This window comes from Convolutriloba macropyga, chromosome 15, assembly GCF_964194025.1.
Source record: "Convolutriloba macropyga chromosome 15, txConMacr16.3, whole genome shotgun sequence".
NCBI lineage: Eukaryota > Metazoa > Xenacoelomorpha > Acoela > Convolutidae > Convolutriloba > Convolutriloba macropyga.
In genome coordinates this window covers 2775523-2796340 of record NC_134482.1, presented here as the reverse complement: position 1 = coordinate 2796340, position 20818 = coordinate 2775523, and the positions used below count along the sequence as shown (strand labels likewise).

Genomic DNA, 20818 nt, shown 5'->3' with positions numbered 1-20818 from the left:
TCGATAAAATTAGAAGATGATAACAATTTGCAGAAAATTGGAAAAAAATCACAATTTTTTAAATTGCTATATTAGGACGTTGAAAAGCATTCCACTGCCACTAATTACTATGCAGAAACCTATTACTAAATCCCATAGTAGCTTTCGTTGCACGTGTATTGAAAAAAACTCAAAAAAGAAGAAAAAAAATCTAAAAATGAACTTGAAAAAATAAACATTTATAAAAAAAACTGCTAAACTTCGCAAAATTTCGTAAACCCTAAAAACCACTCCATTGCCACTAAAAGTTATGCAGTAACCTATTTTATTACCCTACAGGAAGTTTTCTGGCCGCTGAGGCTAGCAAAGCTGAAAAAATGACAAAAGTTTTCAAAAACCTTGAGAAAATAGCATAAAGTAGTATCCTTTTGCGGGTTTGCATTACCAAACCTAATGCATATAATGGTCAAAAAGGTAATTATGTTTTGCAAAAGACCTTTTCAAAAGGCGTCGAAAAAAGATGGGCAAAAGAACTTGAAAGATGACGAGAAAGCGTGAGAAATTGACCCATTTTTAGCTCAAAAACACCTAAAAATGGCATTTAACCTTAAATTGAGGCTTTCCCAGCAGCTGCACGCACCCCTCTAGAAAATCATAGACTACTAAGGCAAGCTATGGGCGTCTAATGAAACGTAATGACCACTTGGCATCTTAAGAAAATCTTACAAAAACACAATTGGACATGTCCTGAATTACAAAACAAAGAACTGAATTAACTAATGACTAGACAATCAACATTTTCGCAGCAAAATCAATTTGAGACATGCATAACCCATCACCCTTTATGCGCAAAAATAAGCAAAAAAATCTAGAAACTTTTGTTTTTTGTTTAACATGATAAAAAATAAGAAAATTTTGTTTAACATGATCTGGTGTTGTGAACATTAACAGTATAAAGTTCAATGATAGCAGTAGCTACTCACTGAAAGCGTTTCGTCAATTAGATATATCTTTATTAGCAACCGAAAAGACCGCTTATGATGTAAAATATGTGCTAAAACAGTATCAAAATAAGTACCAATAATTACATTCAAAAGCCAAAAATTCACTTATGTTTTCAATGAGCTGCGTATAGAAAGCAATAAAAAGCAATGACCTGAAACAATTAACTCGATTGATTTAAGCTTCGATTAACAAGATTGATTTAAGATAAGACAACAAACAGCCGATAAAAACCAGCAAAACTAAAAAAACGACAATAAACATTTAGTGTTAAAGTTGAAGAATATCTTTGAACTGAAAGAATTAAGACAACCTATTTAATCGCTAGCACGAACAAATGAGACCTGTCTCTTTTGCGATTAAATAATAAGACTACAAATTTTTCAACAAATACCAATAACGTTTGTGAACAAAAGTGTCACAATCAAGAAAACCACAAATTATGGACAAACACCAATAATTAGGTTCATTTAAGTCTCATTAGCAAACAACAGGACCTGTCATTAATGATACTAAATGGTATGATTGTTCAACCACCAATTTCTCACTCCACTTTAAAAAAGTTTTTTTTGAGAAAATCGCGTCACAGATCTACTCCATTTTGTGTTCTCGCTACAACTTTAGCATGACTAAAATCGCCACTCCAACTTGACGTTGCATTGACGTGAAAATGTGAAGAAATCTTTCAAAAAAGGACAGCTGAACATTACAATCCAAATACTTTGGATGGTAAAAAGGGTCAATGGCAAGGCAAGGGAAGGTGGAAAAACAACAAATGTACGGCGCATTGGAATGAAGCAACTAATTTTTATAGAGCAACAGCCGTAGTTGAGAAAAAGTTGGTTTTAAAATATAGGATATTGTCAGTATTGTCATTTTCTTTTCAGCGAAAACGACGCCAGGTTTTATGATTTTTACGTCCGTACCGTCGTTTTCATTCGGTATTTAACTTGTAAGACAGATTTGGTACGTCCGTTTATTTTAAAGAAAAGCAAAACAGATTCCATATCGGTATGGTCGCTGGGTAGGGAGATTTGGTGTGGTCGTTTTTTGAAACGTGAGATGCGGGATCGTCCTTTTTTAAAACGTAGGAAAGATTTGGCATCGTCATTTTTTAACGTAGTAAATCGCCGTTACTTTAACAACAATTATAGCCATGGCGGAGAAACACAATATCCATTTCAGGAGTATTTCTGGATTTTTTCACCAATTGCCCTCCTTTGCAAAAGGGGGTCTGTTATAGAATAGAATTTAAGCGAGCAATTTATTGACCAATCAGAGACGACTAAAAACTTTCCGCATATGCGCATACTAGGTTAAACTGAATAGAATAAATACGTCATGCTATGGCAATTAGCCGAATTGGATTTCAAAGAAAAAAGAACTACCGACTGGCGCGTTGGTTGGTGCGGTTGACAACCGATTCGCAATTTCTGGATTACATCCCAAAGCGCATGAACAGCCGTCCCGTATATGCGTTTAAACTGATATTCGGCTATCTAAACTGTAAGCCGCATAATCTTGAGGCCAAACAGAGCAAAGACCGGGAGCCATTCTCTACTAGGTACCAAAGGGGGGGGGGGGGCATTGTTGAAAAATCCATATTTTCGTTAAACTATTTATGCTCACAATGTCACAAAAATCTCAATTTTTCCCTAGTTTAGATAGTTGTCGAAGAACCCATTTGAAAGTGAATGATTTCAAAGAAAATTAGAGCGTATGTACTCCACTCAGTGCAACTGAAGAATCGAAATTACTATCTCTTCTGTTGATTAGAACTATTATATCGTCAATAACCTCATGGTAAATTAAAATGGTGATTTTTTTTTCTTGTAAACACTAACTCAAAAATGAAATTTCTATACAAATCATAGTGAATTTTTGGGGAAAAAGTTTACAGATTTTTACAGCTCAACTTCCCATGAATATTTTGCGAGGCGACGAATTTGAATGTGAAGCCCTAAAAAAGCTGAAATGAACAAAGCACTTTGTCAACTTTACTCTCCAAATTTCTGTAAGCAAAGTCCACGCACAGTCAAGGGGTTTACTTTCAACAAGGTGACCAAGAGTTGATGTTAAACCTTTCAATGCTGTTTGAACTCTTATAAGAGTGCTAATCGTAAAGGACAGCAAAATCATTAGGATACCACATTACACTGGTTTGACCGTGAGCGAAATTGGCCAATCTATGGGGGGTCGTGGACAAAGCTTACGAAGCTTTGATCGGATACGTGCAAGAGAGCCGATGTTATACAGAACCTACGTTAGAAAGCGCCGAAACCTGACTTTATTTAAAAAGAGCCGAAAGCAAAAAGTTGTCTTTACCCTAGTGATTAAAAAATTTAAAAACTTGCAAGAATCTTGCAAGCTATCTTGCAAGAGAATACATACTTCTTGCAAGATTCTTGCAAGATTCTTGCAAGTTTTGAATCCAACTTGCAAGATTCTTGCAAGATTTTGAATCCGACTTGCAAGATTCTTGCAAGTTTTTGAATCCTGCTTGCAAGATTCTTGCAAGAGTTTGAATCCACATTTTTTAAAATTACCTGGCTTCAGGGGGCGACTGGTGGAGCTGAAAATGAATGCTAAGAACAAGAAAGTAATTATATGTCGGAAAACAATCTCAAGTCAATTTAAAAAAACCGACTTTATTTTTTTCCAGTATGATTTTTTTTCGCACCCTCCTCCTTTTTCATTCCGGGCTTGGGACCGGCAGTGGCGGAGTTACATAAAACAATTATAGGAGAATTGAGCATAACACTAGGTAAAACTATTTCACATTCAAAAGGCGTTTACGAAAAAAGTCATTTATTTTCAGTTTTGCTTATCAAGAATTCTGATATCAGTCATGATATTTGGTTCTCAGTTAGTTATAGCTACCAGAAACACGTAAATACTTTTTCCGGAATTCAAAATCTTGCAAGATTCTTGCAAGATTCTTGCAAGATTCTTGCAAGATTTTGAATCCTGGCTATTTTTTTTTCATTGAATTAGGCTTCGTAACTTGTTCAATAAACAATAACTTGCTTCAAAGATGTCTCCTAAAACACTTGTACCCAGATTTATTTTTTGGCCTTGATTGATATCTTGCAAGATTTTTGCAAGAATCTTGCAAGTTTTGAATCATCTTGCAAGATTCTTGCAAGATTTGAATCCGCACATCACTAGGGTATTTACCCTAAATTGTTAGTTGATTAACAAAAAATTACTTAAGTGGGTTAATTGGTTTTATGTTCGGTTGTGATAGGTTCATATCAAGTCCCACAAGCCGCTAAGGCATGGCCATGGCTCGCTATAATTTGATGATAAATGTTTATTAATTCCCTTTCAGTTTCTTTTACTAGAAAATATTTCATATGTCAAATACTCCGTTATGATTGGCTGAGAATTTGGTAGTTTCATTTCAGAAGGCAATTAAATTGGCTGCAAAAATTATCGACTAATAATTTGAATAAATTTTTGGCTCTCTTTCAAGCGGCTTTTTTCACTTGGGTTCTCTTGCAAGTCACCGTTTTGATCTGCTTGCCATCTTTCGAATGTAGAGTTCTTGTGAAATCTAATTACCATTTTATTTGAACAAATTGAAAGGTTATTTTGTAAGTACTTTTAATATTTTTGTGTAAATAAAGTCCACAGTGTAAGCGTAATTCACGTGCATAAATTTTGTTTTTAATTTGGACAAATTAAGTTGACAAAATATAAATTAGCAACAAAATTAATATCGTAAATTGAACTAAAGTTGCAATAATAGTAGATTAATTTCACAAATTAATACCGTTCAACCCCTTTACAAAGTTTACTAACAACCATGCCGACGTAATACTATGCCGACGTTTAAGAGTGCCGAAAGTAAAACATCTTTCAAGAGTGCCGAAAACATGAAAGTCTTTCTGTGAAATCAAGAGCATCTAAATTAATTTTTAAAAAAAATAGGGATATGCGGATCACATGTTGGGTTGCGATTGATTCAAATCAAGTCTCACGGGCCACTGAGGCATGGCCAGTGCCCGCAATTACGTAATGTTTGTCTTTCTGCAATTTTCTTATACTATTAAACAACAAGTTTTATAAGAAATTGGTTCTCGGTTTTGATTGGCCGATTATTTTTTTGCGTCATCTCCGTAAAATAACTTGATTGGTAAAGAAATTGATCAAGATAAAAATTGAATAAATTTTCGGTACTCTTGTAATCGGCATAGTATTACGTCGGCATAGTTGTACGTCACCCTTTACAAATAAATTTTAATTGATTTTGATAATTCATCTAGACAATTGCTATTCGGATGAGTACTATTTGCATGAATCTCTGAGCAACAAGAGCACTAAGTTGCAGTACACAGGAACTTTTGAAATTTACGTAGTGAAATTTCCCTATTCAAAAGTTAAAAATGACAGTTCAAGTTAACATTTTTTATCGGGCTTCAGTTTATGTTTTTTTAGTTTTTTTTCAAAAAATTTTTTTAGCAAAAAATCTATTTTCTAGTTTTTGATACAGATTTTGATTTCAAGGCTGATTTTCTTTGGCCCTATCATGAAATTTTTGACTATTTGAGAAAATTTGTTATTTAAAAAAATTTTTCCCATCTCAATCTTGTGAAAGTGAACTGAAATAAAAATAATCTCTTGCTAATATGTTTAAAAAATCGGTAATTAAAATTCAGGTAAGCTTTGCACGCAATTAAGGGAGAATTAAGAATAGATGTATTAAGATTGGTTGTGGTGTTCATGTAGGATGAATGAAAATTTGCACCACAAATTTAGGGTCAAAATACGCGTAATGCAAAATGTTTTAAGCCTTTCAGAGTAATGTGTATATGGCGACCTCCGCAGCATAGAGCCGCGATACGGTCGCCATATACACATTACTCTAACTCCCTTTATATGTCCACTACTCTATATTCACTTCTTTTATATTTAAAATCTATCATTTCTTGTCTCACTTAGTGCAAACCACTAGTGTCGAGTTGAGCTGGTAATTATCTGTTATCAGACGGATAGTTTGGGTTCTATCCCCACTGACTCCAGTGGACGTCCCCAGATACTAGTATAAAACTAGTGAGACCGTGTAAAAAGCACGTAAAACCAACTTGTGAAAATTGGTGTAACCACTTCGTGGATAACTTGAATAAAAAAACCAGCTTAACTCTTTTATAAATTTTAAATTTTGTTAATACTTATATAAACATTAATTGTAAAATCTAAATTCACCATTACAACCTTTAATAGCTTTATCATCAAATGAATCAATGGCTATCTTGTATTGTTCTTTTGTTTCTAAATGATGTTTCTTACTATCAAGAGCATAAATAGTTACATATTTAATTTTTGCATCATATATAGCGTTTTTATAGTCTTCAATAGTAATTTGATTTTTTATAGTAGCTTCAGTTATTCCTTTTAACTTTTTTTCTTTTTCACCTTTAACTGTATTATAACAATAAGCTTTAGCTTTAAGTAAGCAGGCTTCTATAATAGTATCATTAGGTAATTCATCCTTCATCTTACCTAACTCATTATTATGTAAAATATCTTTTATCTTATTCATTTCAGTTTCTATATTACTATCTAAAGGAAAACTTATGTTTATAAATATACTATCAGTATCTGTATAATGATAACTACAATCTAACTCTTTCTCAAAGTAATCATATATAGCTTTATACATAAATAGTTTAGCTTTCTCTAATATAACAAAACCAATATAATTCAACTTATCTAACTTAACATTACCTCTTGTTTTATGTACAGCCACTAATTCATCATCAAACTCTACAGCATATTTAAAACTAATACTTTCTACTAATTTAATATATCTATCTACTTCATTAACTAACTCTACATCTTGTCTATTGTATACATTTTCTATTGTTTTTCCATAGAAGGCATTATTCATCAGTTTAAAGAATACATCTCTAAATTTATCACTCTTAGCTTTAGCTTCTTTTCTTTTCCGTATATTAAACTCAATATAAAGCTTCAGCCACTCACTCTTATCATACTCTAACTTTTGCTTAATTGTAATATCTTCTAACTTCAAACCACTAGCTAAATACCAATCTAACATCTCACCATCAATTACATAATCGTTTTTATCCGTTAACTACAATAACTTTTCATTTGGTTTGTATCCTTTCTTTTTATTTTAATTTTGATAGTCTGTAAACTGATCAATGTTAGCCTTTGTCTTTCCTGGAAAGAATGCATATTTCTTTGTCTTTTGTTTCAACTCATCACTATACTTTACATCAATACTATAGATATAAACTTTTGAAGAGATAGAGCTATTATAGTCGAGAGTGTCACATACTTTGATCTCACCAGTAGGTAAAGCTTGAATCATAGCAGAAGCGTATAATGAGTTGAAGTCTAAATTTTTAGAGAATTCTCTTTCCCTGTATACACAGGATCTATTTCTTTATTTTTGCATTTTACATGACAATCACCTAATACTGAAGCTAACCCACCGCTAATACCATATTGTATTGTATCATAAATATTAACTGTATTTTTTTTATAATATTTAAGTCTAACATTAGTATATTTCAATCCACATAACCAAGTTAATCCAGGAGTAGAAAATGTATAACAGGGATCTATTTCATAATATTCTAAACACTTAACTCTTAACCTTTCAAATACATCTACCGATAATAATACATCTGTTTTAAGATATAACATCATATAGTCTTTTATTGATTTACATCCAGTATTATTCCAACAATCTATTGCTTGCTTATATTCTTTATCTGTAATACCACTTGGTTTCAACTTAGAATAGGATGCTTCCTTAGGTGGTAATGTTGTTTCATGTAGTTTATCTATACTATCAAACCATTCATATGGGAATATACCTTTACGTCGCTCTAACCAAATTTTGTTTAATGTTACACACTATTTATCACTCAATGTTTTACTTATAGCATCTAAGCTAAGTGGATGGAAGAATCTAAACATGTCTAATGCTTTAGCATAACCCCTATCAAAACTAATATAATTCTCATCAGTTTTAGTTAATACTTTAAGTCTAATCTTCTTTGCTAGTTTAGTTATATTTAAGTGATTATCATAATTAGTAGAATTAAATGCATACATTGGTTCGAATGTATTCGTAGCTTGGAGGTTACATTTATTGTGAGGATAACCTCTAAATTTACCATTTAGAAGATCATGATCTCTATCAATGTCATTACCCAAGTTTTCTCTACAATAGAAACACTCAGTAGTAAGTGGAGTAATAGTATCTTCATTAAGTGGAATATTAATTTCAAATACATCTTTAAACAATTTATTATAATAAATTACTCTACTTATAAAACAATCAACTATATCGGTCGAGCCGCCACTTTGTGGATCTTCACCACAATTATATTAAAATCTATCTTCTAATTTATCAGGATAGTCACTTTTTATATATAAACCACAAGCAATAGGTAAGTGTTTACCATCTTTCATTATAGATTCAAAATGATAATACATAGCAAATGGTACTCTGTTTTTATAATGGAGCTTATCAAACTTTAGATATTCATCTTTATGGAATGTTCTTCTTCCCACATGTTTCTGTGTATTACAAAAATCCAAATGTTTATTTAATGCATCTTCTGACTGAAATGACACACAACATTTCAGACATGGATAACATTTATGCCTAGTTGATTTTCTTAATAAGAATGATACATCTTTACATAGGAAGCAATGATTATCCCAGTATAATATATTACATCTTTTAGGATCATTATGATTGATTAATACAGGATTAATAGTTTTATTTTTATTTAGATTCAATACATTAAATAGTATTTTATCTTTATTTAGTTCTTGTGTTTTCTGTAAATCTTTATATCCGTAGGGAGGTGGAATCTTTGTTAATTTTATCTCATTAATATACTCTGGTTTATTATATTTACTAACTATAATTGGATCACGTGATGCAGGATGTAGATAAGCAATTAAACACCACAATAAACATTTATTATCAGTATTATGTATATTAAGTATATATCTAGATGTGAATGGTAATTCAGTATTACATCCACCAATAGGATAAAACCTATGTATATACATTGTTCTTTTAACAAATCTTTGAAAGCTCCAACCAGATTGATTCATCTCTTGTTCTTGCATTCTAGTCTCTAGTTCACTATTCAACATATCCAAGTAATGAGGACAATTATATTGTCTAGTCATTAGTCTAGAAGTAAATTCGTTTTCTTCTAACTTATCATCTGTGGGTCTTGTATATCTAATCACATCAAAGGTGTTAAACTTGATATGGGGATGTATATTGTGCAATGTCCCCAATGCATTAATGAATTCAGGATCTTCATAACTCCTACTTCCTATAATCAACTGATTATACTTCATGTTATGATCCAAGCCTAATTGATTAACTTGATCTCGCCACTTATCAACAAGTTTTTTCTGATTATTATTTTCTTTATGTTCTTCTGTTTCATTGTGTTCATTTTCATTATTATAGCTGGTATTAAATATATTGCAATATCCTTCAGTTATATTATTATCTTCCCTAGCTATATTATTATTATCATCTCCAGTTATATCCTTATCAGTTAAAATGCTTCGCAGATCTTAACCCCAACTTTATCCAGATGCATCTTTGTTTTCAAATTTTGATCCAGACTATATTGACTCAGAGAAATCTTAAATGTTACACAATCAAATTTACTCCCATTCTTTATTATTTCCCCATTAAATAGTCTTAAATTATTCCTATATTTTAATGTTGTCACATGATTATTATCAGCGGTATTATTATCTAGATAGATCTCACAACTATCCCAATACTTTATTCCCGTTCTGGATACTGCTCATCTAACTTTTGTTCTATATCTTTATTCCATCCTCATAAGTTTTATTCCATCCTCATTAGCACTCTCAATAATTTTATTTATATTATATAGTCGTGCGTTCTTTTTATGTTTAAGTGATTGAATATGTCTGTTATAATTCTTTAGACTTAATTCTTCTTTACATTCTTCACACTTAAACTTTTTTGTTTTAGGCTTTTGGACATATACAAAATCATCAGATGAAGATGATTCTCTATCTGCATCCAAACCTGAATTCTTATCAGAATCTAAATTCCTATCCTTATCAGAATCTAAATCCGGATGATATTTAGCCTCAGCCTCACGCATTAGATTTTTCATGTCCTCACCCCTTTGTTTTATTTTAGCCGCATATTCACCATATGACTTCTTTGCATCCTCGTTTACTTGATTAAACCGTCTAATTGGTTCTAATGGATCTTCTTCTTTATCTACCAGTTTGATTTCTCCCCTCACTTTGGTTTTATTTTTTAACATTTGGACCGCCATGCTAGTAGAACCAGATTGATCTTGACCAGGAGATTGGTCTTGACCACGAGATTGAGCTTGCTCAGCTTGAGATTGGACTTGACCACTTCTAGATTGGACTTGACCTCTTCCAGTTAGAATGTTCCCGTTGTTTTCTTGCACACTCATTTTTATAAGACAAATTTTGAAATAATAATATTAATATAAAATTTAATCAATATGAAATGATTAGTACTAAATGTGATAGATGTCAAGATAAAGCTTGGTGTTGGAGTTGTGATGAGTGCCAAAGTAACCCTTTATCATGTTTTGTCTGTAAGGAAATTATAACATATAGAGAGAGACATAATCATATGGTTAAACAGTAAAATGATCCAAATCAATATCTAACATGTAATAAGTGTAAAGTAAATAAACATATCTCTCACTGTAGATTTAAACATTACACTTGTAGAACATGTTTGTATCTCAATAGATTTAGATTATGTCATACACAAGAAAGATTTAGAGAATATGTAAAGAAATTTAATATCAGCGAAGCTGGTTCCCAGATCGAAGTTTAGTCCTTTTAAAATGTTACTTGCGTTCCCGTTATTTATTATATTGATATTTATTATTATAATTGCTTATTGGAATTATGATAATATTCCGATTTAGGGAAGAGATTCAAAGGATATAGGAATGTTATACCAGAACCATTTTAAACTAAAACATAACCTTATTGTTTATGGTCCATCTCTAGTAAAACACCTTTTATAAAAAATTTTTGTGGTTTTTATGATACTGTTAATGTAATCTGTATCGACGGTAGTGAGTGGAGGGGATATAAAGTTTATGGCATTGATGATTTAAAATTATTAGATAATTTAGATAGTTTTGCTAATAGTCTTTTTATATTTGATGATATGGGAGAAAACATTAGATTACCAGCTATAGACTCATTGTATTCTAAAGGTAGACATCACAATATTAATATAATATGTGTAGGTCATACTGTAACAGATTTAAATACTAAAGCAAGAGATAACACCCCAGCTATATATATTACTTTAATTAGTTCACAACACAATTTTGAAAGAGTACAAGAGAAGTTTAAAATTGATTCTAATCTATATAGATTTAAACATTTTAACTATTGTGTAATAAATTAAAATACTATTAGTGACTATTATATTGTATTAGATAAAAATAAAAAAATTGTACATGATTCTAGCATAGGTGATCTTGATATTGAGATGTATGTTGATTATACAGAGTTTAAGGAAAAGGAATATAAAATACTAGGTAGTTATTTAACAGATAGAATGATAGAACCACACATATTAAACCAAAGGAGTTAATGTTCTCTTCTGAAGAATGTTTAGAAATTAAGGGAATACATAAATCCATTAATTTATCTAAAATAAATACAAATATAAAAATGTACTTAGTGAGATTTATAGCTGATATGTTGCTGTGTTTGGCATAACTGCTATAATAGGAGGTGTATATACTTACTTTCAAAAACGTGGTAAAATTATTAATAATAATATTAATGGTATAGATATAATGAATATAGATAAGGCAAAAATATAATTAAAAAATGGTAAGTATATTACAATTGGTTGTGGTTTGATTGATAAAAACACGTATGATCTCAATCATCCATTTAATATAGTATGTATTTTAGCTAGTTGTCTTGTAAGTATTTATGCAACTCATAATCATATTAATTCTAAATCTAAAAAATCTAAAAATGAGGGTAATATGCAGGGAATGTAATATTGAAATTGATACTAGCAGTGGATATCCAGAACATGAACTATTGGATCATTATAATATTTCACATAAAAATTTGATGGGAAGATGTATGAAATGTATGTATAAAACATAGAGTGGTTATCAGATTTTCGATAAATGTAAAGCTAATAGAACAGGCCTTATCACATCAGTACATAGTTATATTAATTATACCGATATTATTGATAGTGATAGTAGTGATAAAATTGATAACAATAAAGATAAAGATGAAGATGATTTAAATAAGAATTTAAATGAACTAAAACATAATATTATAGAGAATTTGAAAGATAACATTAAAAAATGATCTAAAAATAGAATTTATAAATGAGATAAAAACAGAAATTATAAATGAGATAAAAACAGAAATTATAAATGATTTAAAAACAGAAAGTAATATTAAGAAGATTTTGTTGTTTATGTAAAATTGAAAAGAATAGAGATTGTTTTTATAAAACTGGTAGTTTATGTAAAGATTGTTGTTCTCAAAAAGTTTCATGTTCCATATGCAATATTGTTTTAAATAGATCTTCTCTTAATAAACATAAAAAAATGGCACATAGTAATCAATCCCGAATTTCTAGCAATATTTAAGAAAATGATTACAAATTACAAAGATTACATGAGGTTACATAAGATTACATGGATTATTATGAATTATATAGATTATTTTTAATCATGATAATCCCGCATTCTGTGGGATTATCATGATTAAAAATAATCTATATAATCCATAATAATCCATGTAATCTTATGTAACCTCATGTAATCTTTGTAATTTGTAATCATTTTCTTAAATATTGCTAGAAATTCGGGATTGTTTACTATGTGCCCTTTTTTATGTTTATTAGGAGAAGATCTATTTATAACAATATTACATATGGGACATGAAACTTTTTGAGAACAACAATCTTTACATAAACCACCAGTTTTATAAAAACAATCTCTATTCTTTTCAATTTTACATAAACAACAAATTCTTCTTAATATTACTTTCTGTTTTGAAATCATTTATAATTTCTGTTTTTATCTCATTTATAATATCTATTTTTAAATCATTTTTTATGTAATCTTTCAAAGTCTCTATAATATTATGTTTTAGTTCATTTAAAATCTTATTTAAATCATCTTCATCTTTATCTTTATTGTTATCAATTTTATCATTACTATCACTATCATTAATGTCGGTATAAACAATATAACTATGTACTGTTTTTATAAGGCCTGTTCTATTAACTTTACATTTATCGAAAAAGTGATAACCACTATATGTTTTATACATACATTTCATACATCTTCCCATTAAATTTTTATGTGAAATATTATAATGATCCAACAGATAATGTTCTGGATATCCACTACTAGTATCAATTTCAAAATTACATTCTCTACATATTACCCTCATTTTTAGATTTAGAATAAATATGATTATGAGTTGCATAAATACATACAAGAGAACTAGCTAACATACATACTATATTAAATGGATGATTGAGATCATAATTGTTTTTATCAATCAAACCATAACCTATTGTCATATTCTTACCGATTTTTAATTTAATTTTTGCCTTATCTATATCCATTATATCTATACCATTAATTTATTATTAATATTATTACCACGTTTTTGAAAGTAAGTATATACACCTCCGACTATAGCAGTTACACCAAATACAGCAACATCCACTATGTATCGCACTAGGTACAATTTTTATATTTGCATTTGTTTTATATAAATTAATTGATTTATGTATTCCCTTAAACTCTAAATTTTCTTCAAAAAAGATTATTAACTACTTTGGTTTAGTATGTGTTGGTTCTATCTGTTAAATAACTACTTAGTATATTATATTCCTTTTCCTTAAACTCTGTATAGTCAACATACTTCTCAATATCAAGATCACCTATTCTAGAATCATATACAACATTTTTGTTTTTATCGAATACCATATAATAGTCAATAATATTATTATAATTTATTACACCATAGTTATAATGTTTGAATCTATATAGATTAGAATCACTTTTAAACTTCTCTTGTACTCTTTCAAAGAATTGTTGTGAACTATTTAAAGTAATATATATATATATATAGCTGGGGTGTTATCTCTTGCTTTAGTATTTGAATCTGTTACAGTATGACCTACACATATTATATTAATATTGTGATGTCTACCTTTAGAATACAATGAGTCTATAGCTGGTAATCTAATGTTTTCTCCCATATCATCAAATATAATAAGCATATTAGCAATACTGTCTAAATTATCTAATAATTTTGAATCATCAATGCCATATACATTATATCCCTTCCACTCACTACCGTCGATACAGAATACATTAACAGTATCATACAAACCACAAAAATCTTTTATAAAAAGTTGTTTTCACCAGAATTCGATGGACCATAAATAATAAAGTTATGTTTTTTAGTTTCAAATCGTTCTGGTATAACATTCCTATATCCTTTGAATCTCTTCTTTAAACCGGAACAATTATCATAATTCCAATAAGCAATTATAATAATAAATATCATTATAATAAATAACGGAAACGCAAGTAACATTTTAATAGGACTAAACTTCGATCTGGGAACCAGCTTCGCTGATATTAAATTTCGTTGCATGTTCTCTAAATGTTTCTTTTGTATGACCAAATCTATATCTATTGATATACAAGCATATTCTACAAGTGTAATGTTTAAATCTATAGTGAGAGATATGTTTATATACGTTACACTTATTACATGTGAGACATTGATTTGGATCATTATAATGTTTAAATATGATTATGTCTCTCTCTATATGTTATAGTTTCATTACAGACAAAACATGATAAAGGTTTACTTTGGCACTAATCACAACTCCAACATCAAGCTTTTTCTTTACATTTATCACATTTAGTACTAATCATTTTATATTGATTAAATTTTATATTAATAATATTATTTCAAAATTTGTCTTATAAAAATGAGTGTGCAAGAAAACAACGGGAACATTCTAACTTGAAGAGGTCAAGTCCAATCTAGAAGTGGTCAAGTCCAGTCTCAAAGTGAGCAAGCTCAATCTCGTGGTCAAGCCCAATCTCGTGGTCAAGACCAATCTGGTTTTACTAGCATGGCGGTCCAAATGTTAAAAAATAAAAACAAAGTAAGGGGAAAAATCAAACTGGTAGATAAAGAAGAAGATCCATTAGAACCAATTAGAAGGTTTAATCAAGTAAACGAGGATGCAAAGAAGTCATATGATGAATATGCGGCTAAAATAAGACAAAGGGGTGAGGACATGAAAAATCTAATGCGTGAGGCTGAGTTATAATATCATCCGGATTTAGATTCTGATAAAGATAACGATTTAGATTCTGATAAGGATTCAGGTTCTGATACAGATAGAGAATCATCTTCATCTGATGATTTTGTATATGTCCAAAAATCTAAAACAAATAAGTTTAAGTGTGAAGAATGTAATGAAGAATTAACTCTAAAGAACTATTACAGACATATTCAATCGCTTAAACATAAAAAGAACGCACGACAATATAATAGAAATAAAATTATTGAGAGTGCTAATGAGGATGGAATAAAATTTACTAATAAAGATATAGAACAAAAGATAGTTGAGCAGTATCCAGAAGAAGGAATAAAGTATTGTGATAGTTGTAAGATATATCTATATAATAATACCGCTCATAATAATCATGTGACAACATTAAAACATAGGAATAATGTAAGACTAGTTAATGGGGAAATAATAAAGAATGGGAGTAAGTTTGATTGTGTAATATGCAAGACTTCTCTGAGTAAATATAGTGTTGATCAACTTTTGAAAACAAAGATGCATCTGGATAAATTTGGGGGTAAAGATCTCCGAAGCAGTCTAACTGATAAGGATATAACTGCAGATGATAATAATAATAGAGCTGGGGAAGATAATAATATAACTGGAGGATATTGCAATATATGTAATACCAGATATAACAATAAAAATGAACACAATGAAACAGAAGAACAGAAAAATAAATATTAATCAGAAAAAACTTGTTGATAAGAAGTGGCGAGATAAAGTTAATCAATTAGGCTTGGATCATAACATGAAGTATAATCAATTGATTATAAGAATTTGGAGTTATGAAGATCCTAAATTCATTAATGCATTGGGGACATTGCACAATATACATCCCCATATCAATATTAACACCTTTGATGTGGTTAGGTATACAAAACCCACAGATGATAAGTTAGAAGAAAACGAATTTACTTTTAGACTAATGACTAGACAATATAATTGTCCTCATTACTTGGATATGTTGAATAGTGAACTAGAGACTAGAATGCAAGAACAAGAGATGAATCAATCTGGTTGGAGCATGCAAAGATTTGTTAAAAGAACAATGTATATACATAGGTTTTATCCTAGTGGTGAATGTAGTACTGAATTACCACTCACATATAGATATATACTTAACATACATAATACTGATAAAAAATGTTTATTGTGGTGTTTTATTGCTTATCTACATTCTGAATCACGTGATCCAAATAGAGTTAGTAAACATAATAAACCAGAGTATATTAATGAGATAAAATTACCAAAGATTCCACCTCCCTACGGATATAAAGATTTACAGAAAACACAAGAACTAAATAAAGATAAAACACTATTTAATGTATTGAATCTAAATAAAAATAAAACTATTAATCCTGTATTAATCAATCATAATGATCCTAAAAGATGTAATATATTATACTGGGATAATCATTGCTTCCTATGTAAAGATGTATCATTCTTATTAAGAAAATCAACCAGACATAAATGTTATCCATGTCTAAAATGTTGTGTGTCATTTCAGTCTGAAGATGCATTAAATAAACATTTGGATTTATGTAATACACAGAAACATGTGGGAAGAAGAACATTCCATAAAGATGAAAATCTAAATTTTGATAAGTTTCATTATAAAAAACGAGTACCATTTGCTATGTATTATGATTTTGAATGTATAATAAAAGATGGTAAACACTTACCTATTGCTTGTGGTTTATATTTAAAAATGACTATCCTGAGATTTTAGAAGATAGATATGAATATATTGTGGTGAAGATCCACAAAGTGGCGGCTCGACTGACATTGTTGATTGGTTTATAAGTAGAGTATGTTATTATAATAAATTATTTAAAGATATATTTGAAATTAATATTCCACTTAATGAAGATACTATTACTCCACTTACTACTGAGTGTTTCTATTGTAGAGAGAACTTGGGTAATGACATTGTTAGAGATCATGATCATCTAAATGGTAAATTTAGAGTTTATGCTCACAATAAATGTAACCTCCAAGCTAAGAATACATTCGTACCAATATATGCATTTAGTTCTACTAATTATGATAATCACTTATTTATAACTAAAGTAGCACTATAACTAAAGATTAGACTGAAAGTATTAACTAAAACTGATGAGTATTATATTAGTATTGATATGGGTTATGCTAAAGCATTAGACATGTTTAGATTCTTCCATCCACTTAGCTTAGATGCTATAAGTAAAACATTGAGTGATAAGCAAATTTTAAAATTTATAAAAGAGTTAAGCTGGTTTTTTATTCAAGTTATCCACGAAGTGGTTACACCAATTTTCACATGTTGGTTTTACGTGCTTTTTACACGGTCTCACTAGTTTTATACTAGTATCTGGGGACGTCCACTGGAGTCAGTGGGGATAGACCCAAACTATCCGTCTGGTAACAGATAATTACCAGCTTAACTCGACACTAGTGGTTTGCACTAAGCGAGACAAGAAATGATAGATTTTAAATATAAAAGAAGTGAATATAGAGTAGTGGACATATAAAGGGAATTAGAGTAATGTGTATATGGCGACCGCATCGCGGCTATATGCTGCGGAGGTCGCCATATACACATTACTTTTCAGCTTATTTTTATGTAACGTTTTCAAGCTGAATTCTTCCAAAATTTCAGCGCATTCAGGGCACTTTAAGAGTCTGAGGTAATCCAGCTCATTTATTGCAAAAAAGCGCTAAAAACGAGTTTTAACCTCGACCTGGGGGTATTAACGGGGAATATCAATACAGGTTATGTATTATGTGTTTAGAGCGGTCGAGGTCAAACAGTTGGAGTTCAAGGGTCGGCTAGTGAGAAGAAACGAATGGCCAGGAAAGAATTCTATCCCTCGTTTGGGAAGAGAAATTTAGTCAACTTCATGGAGAATCAAGCGAAGCCATTCCCCTTCCAAGTGAACAGAAAGTGAACAAATATCAAATCCTTCATTTTACTAGAGAACCCGCTTCCTTTGAAGACAATCAACGGACCCTACGAATAAGGAGTAAATCAACAAATTGTTGTTTGATAGATGTCAACACTAAATATATCAGTTCTATAATAACCGTTATTACCTGTATCAGTGCAATATCTTCAAATTACCCTGACTGGTCCATTTCACAGTGTAAATTCAAATATATCTTGCAGTCAAGTTTTGTTTTATCAATATGATATCAAATTGAAGTTGTTGCCTTCTATTATTCCACTTCTTCAAAAAATGCTATTTTATTGACTTTTCAGGCATTGAAAGACTAATGCACAACAAAAACAACACAGGCTAAGAGTGCAAAACAAAAACGGAGATCAAGTATGTCCAGAACGTTTCTTGAACGTTCTCCAGACTTTTGTGCGTTCATGTCCAAACTTTCGGGCGTTTACGTCAATTTTTTCGTGCCTTCGCCGAAATTTTGAGTATCTATATCTAGACTTTCTTCGCGCGTCCTTGCAAAAATTTTGGTGCGTCCATGTCCAGACATTTTTGCGTTCGCGTTCATGCGCCTTAGCCGGTTATGTTTGGATTTGAAAACTGGCTTTGCAAAATATTTAATGCTTTGGGTTATTTTTCAATTGTTTCAACTTCCGAAATCTCTCTTTTTTTCAATGGAAGTCAGAATCGAAGTCACGAGAAAGTTTATATATTCAATAATAGATCTGAGTGCATAAAAATGAGGCATTGAAATGTCTGTCTTCTCATATACAAAATTGAGCTCGCGGAATTTATCAGCATCGAAAATAAGCAATTCGTCTTTAATCCAATCAATAACAGCGGCAAAATTAGTCGATTTGCTAGCTGTATTGTGAGAAGGAAAGTTTGATATTAAGTTAAATGTTTTTGTATCATTTGTTAGTGTATCGCTACTGGAGCAGAGCGATTGGTTTGAATTCTGTAACACCAGCAAATCTCAACAAGTAAAAAGTCTGAGAAAATATTTTCACGAAGATCTTGAAAATAAATTATTCACAATGTAAATATGTGCTTTTAACTTCACCGCTTTTAACAAATGCAGAAGAACTACAACCATAGGTGCCTCAAAGTTATTTTCATTGCAATACTAGAATGTATTAGAATATTAGTTCCGATACGAAATTATCGCATCATCATTTGCCATATTGAGAAAGAGTGACAAAAACCATGCTTCTCATGTTTAAAACTGACGGCAAACGAAGTTTAAGAAAAAATGAGGACTTTTATTGGTTTTCCCAATTAAGTCGATGAAATACGAAAACCAACACATTCATATGCCTATTTCAGTCAAAAATGTTAACTCGCTCCCTTCAATCCGAACAGTTTTAATCAAAGAAAGCTTAAAATGTAAAATTCCCATTGATCGAGAGCAGCCATAAACAGTTAGTTTTGGTGTCAATTACTATAACCGTCAAATGAACTTTCTTGGAGATCTAGATAGGAAACTGAAGACCAAAAATTGCTTCGATAAATTTTTGCAATTATGCATAATTTATCTATTAAATATTTGAGTCCCCACCTCTTTTTTTGGTAGAGGCTTCGTTATATTGGTTGTTTACGGTTACTTGAGGTTGTGCAGTAAACTAATGGTCCTTTTTACTTTTTCTTCAAAGTTTTTCAACTCTACAATTATCTTGGTTAACATATCGGTGGTTATCAATACAACAGTTTATGAATCTCGTTTCATCAGCGTTTCTTAATTTTCCTTTTGTACAATGTTTGTCTTTATTCTCCCCACTAAAAACAAATGTGGTAAGAAAAAATTTGATCAGATCCTTTACTTAGTAAAAAATAATTCTATGTTCATACAATACGTGATCTTGGGGTCCGCAAATAATATGAGCACGCTAAGGTGGGACATTAAAAAAGGAGATGATGACTAGTCCCACTTCTTAACGTCAAACCATTGCCATAGAAATTACCATAGATTTTCGTCAGGTTTGAGTGAGAAAATCGGCTGGAATTTTTTCTGCAACCAAATATTTTTAAAGTACAGGCTTCTGAAAGCATAACTAACCAACATCGAAAGAATTGTCCTTGAACGATAATTGGGAGCTCGAATCTATTACAACCGGCTCGGGTTGGGGGCGGGGTGTAACTAAATTTGCCGTTTTCTTTTGACTTTTAGTAGTGAACTGTCGCCACTTGAGTTCAGCTGCTGACACTTGTGCCAAATCAGAATCCAGGTGCTCAATGAACAGAAAATTTTCGCACTAGGGTTATAATTGATTTCAGAATTCTAAAAAATTTACAACTGTTTAACAGGACAATTGTTGAAATACTGATTTTTAGAAAAAGTCAGAAATACTTGAAATTTTTTTTTGAGAGCATATTTTTGCCTGTGATACGAAACAGAAAACACAAGGTAAAACAAATTGGTGTGCGTTAGACAGACGCTAAGTAAAGCCCTGTGATTTCTCATTTCCAGCAACAGCCC

General features: G+C 30.7%; 1 protein-coding gene across 3 annotated transcripts in view; it reads left to right on the top strand.

The window, feature by feature from the left end:
* The window catches only part of LOC142353905 (uncharacterized), a 67222-nt gene extending 48606 nt beyond the window's left edge, over positions 1 to 18616 (top strand). For all 3 annotated transcript variants that reach the window (XM_075406135.1, XM_075406134.1, XM_075406136.1), the window contains one exon: positions 18190 to 18616. In XM_075406135.1, coding sequence (XP_075262250.1) covers positions 18190 to 18345 — 156 coding nt within the window. In that variant the 3' untranslated portion in view covers positions 18346 to 18616. The remainder of the gene's footprint in view (positions 1 to 18189) is intronic.
* The last annotated feature ends 2202 nt before the right edge of the window (positions 18617 to 20818 follow it).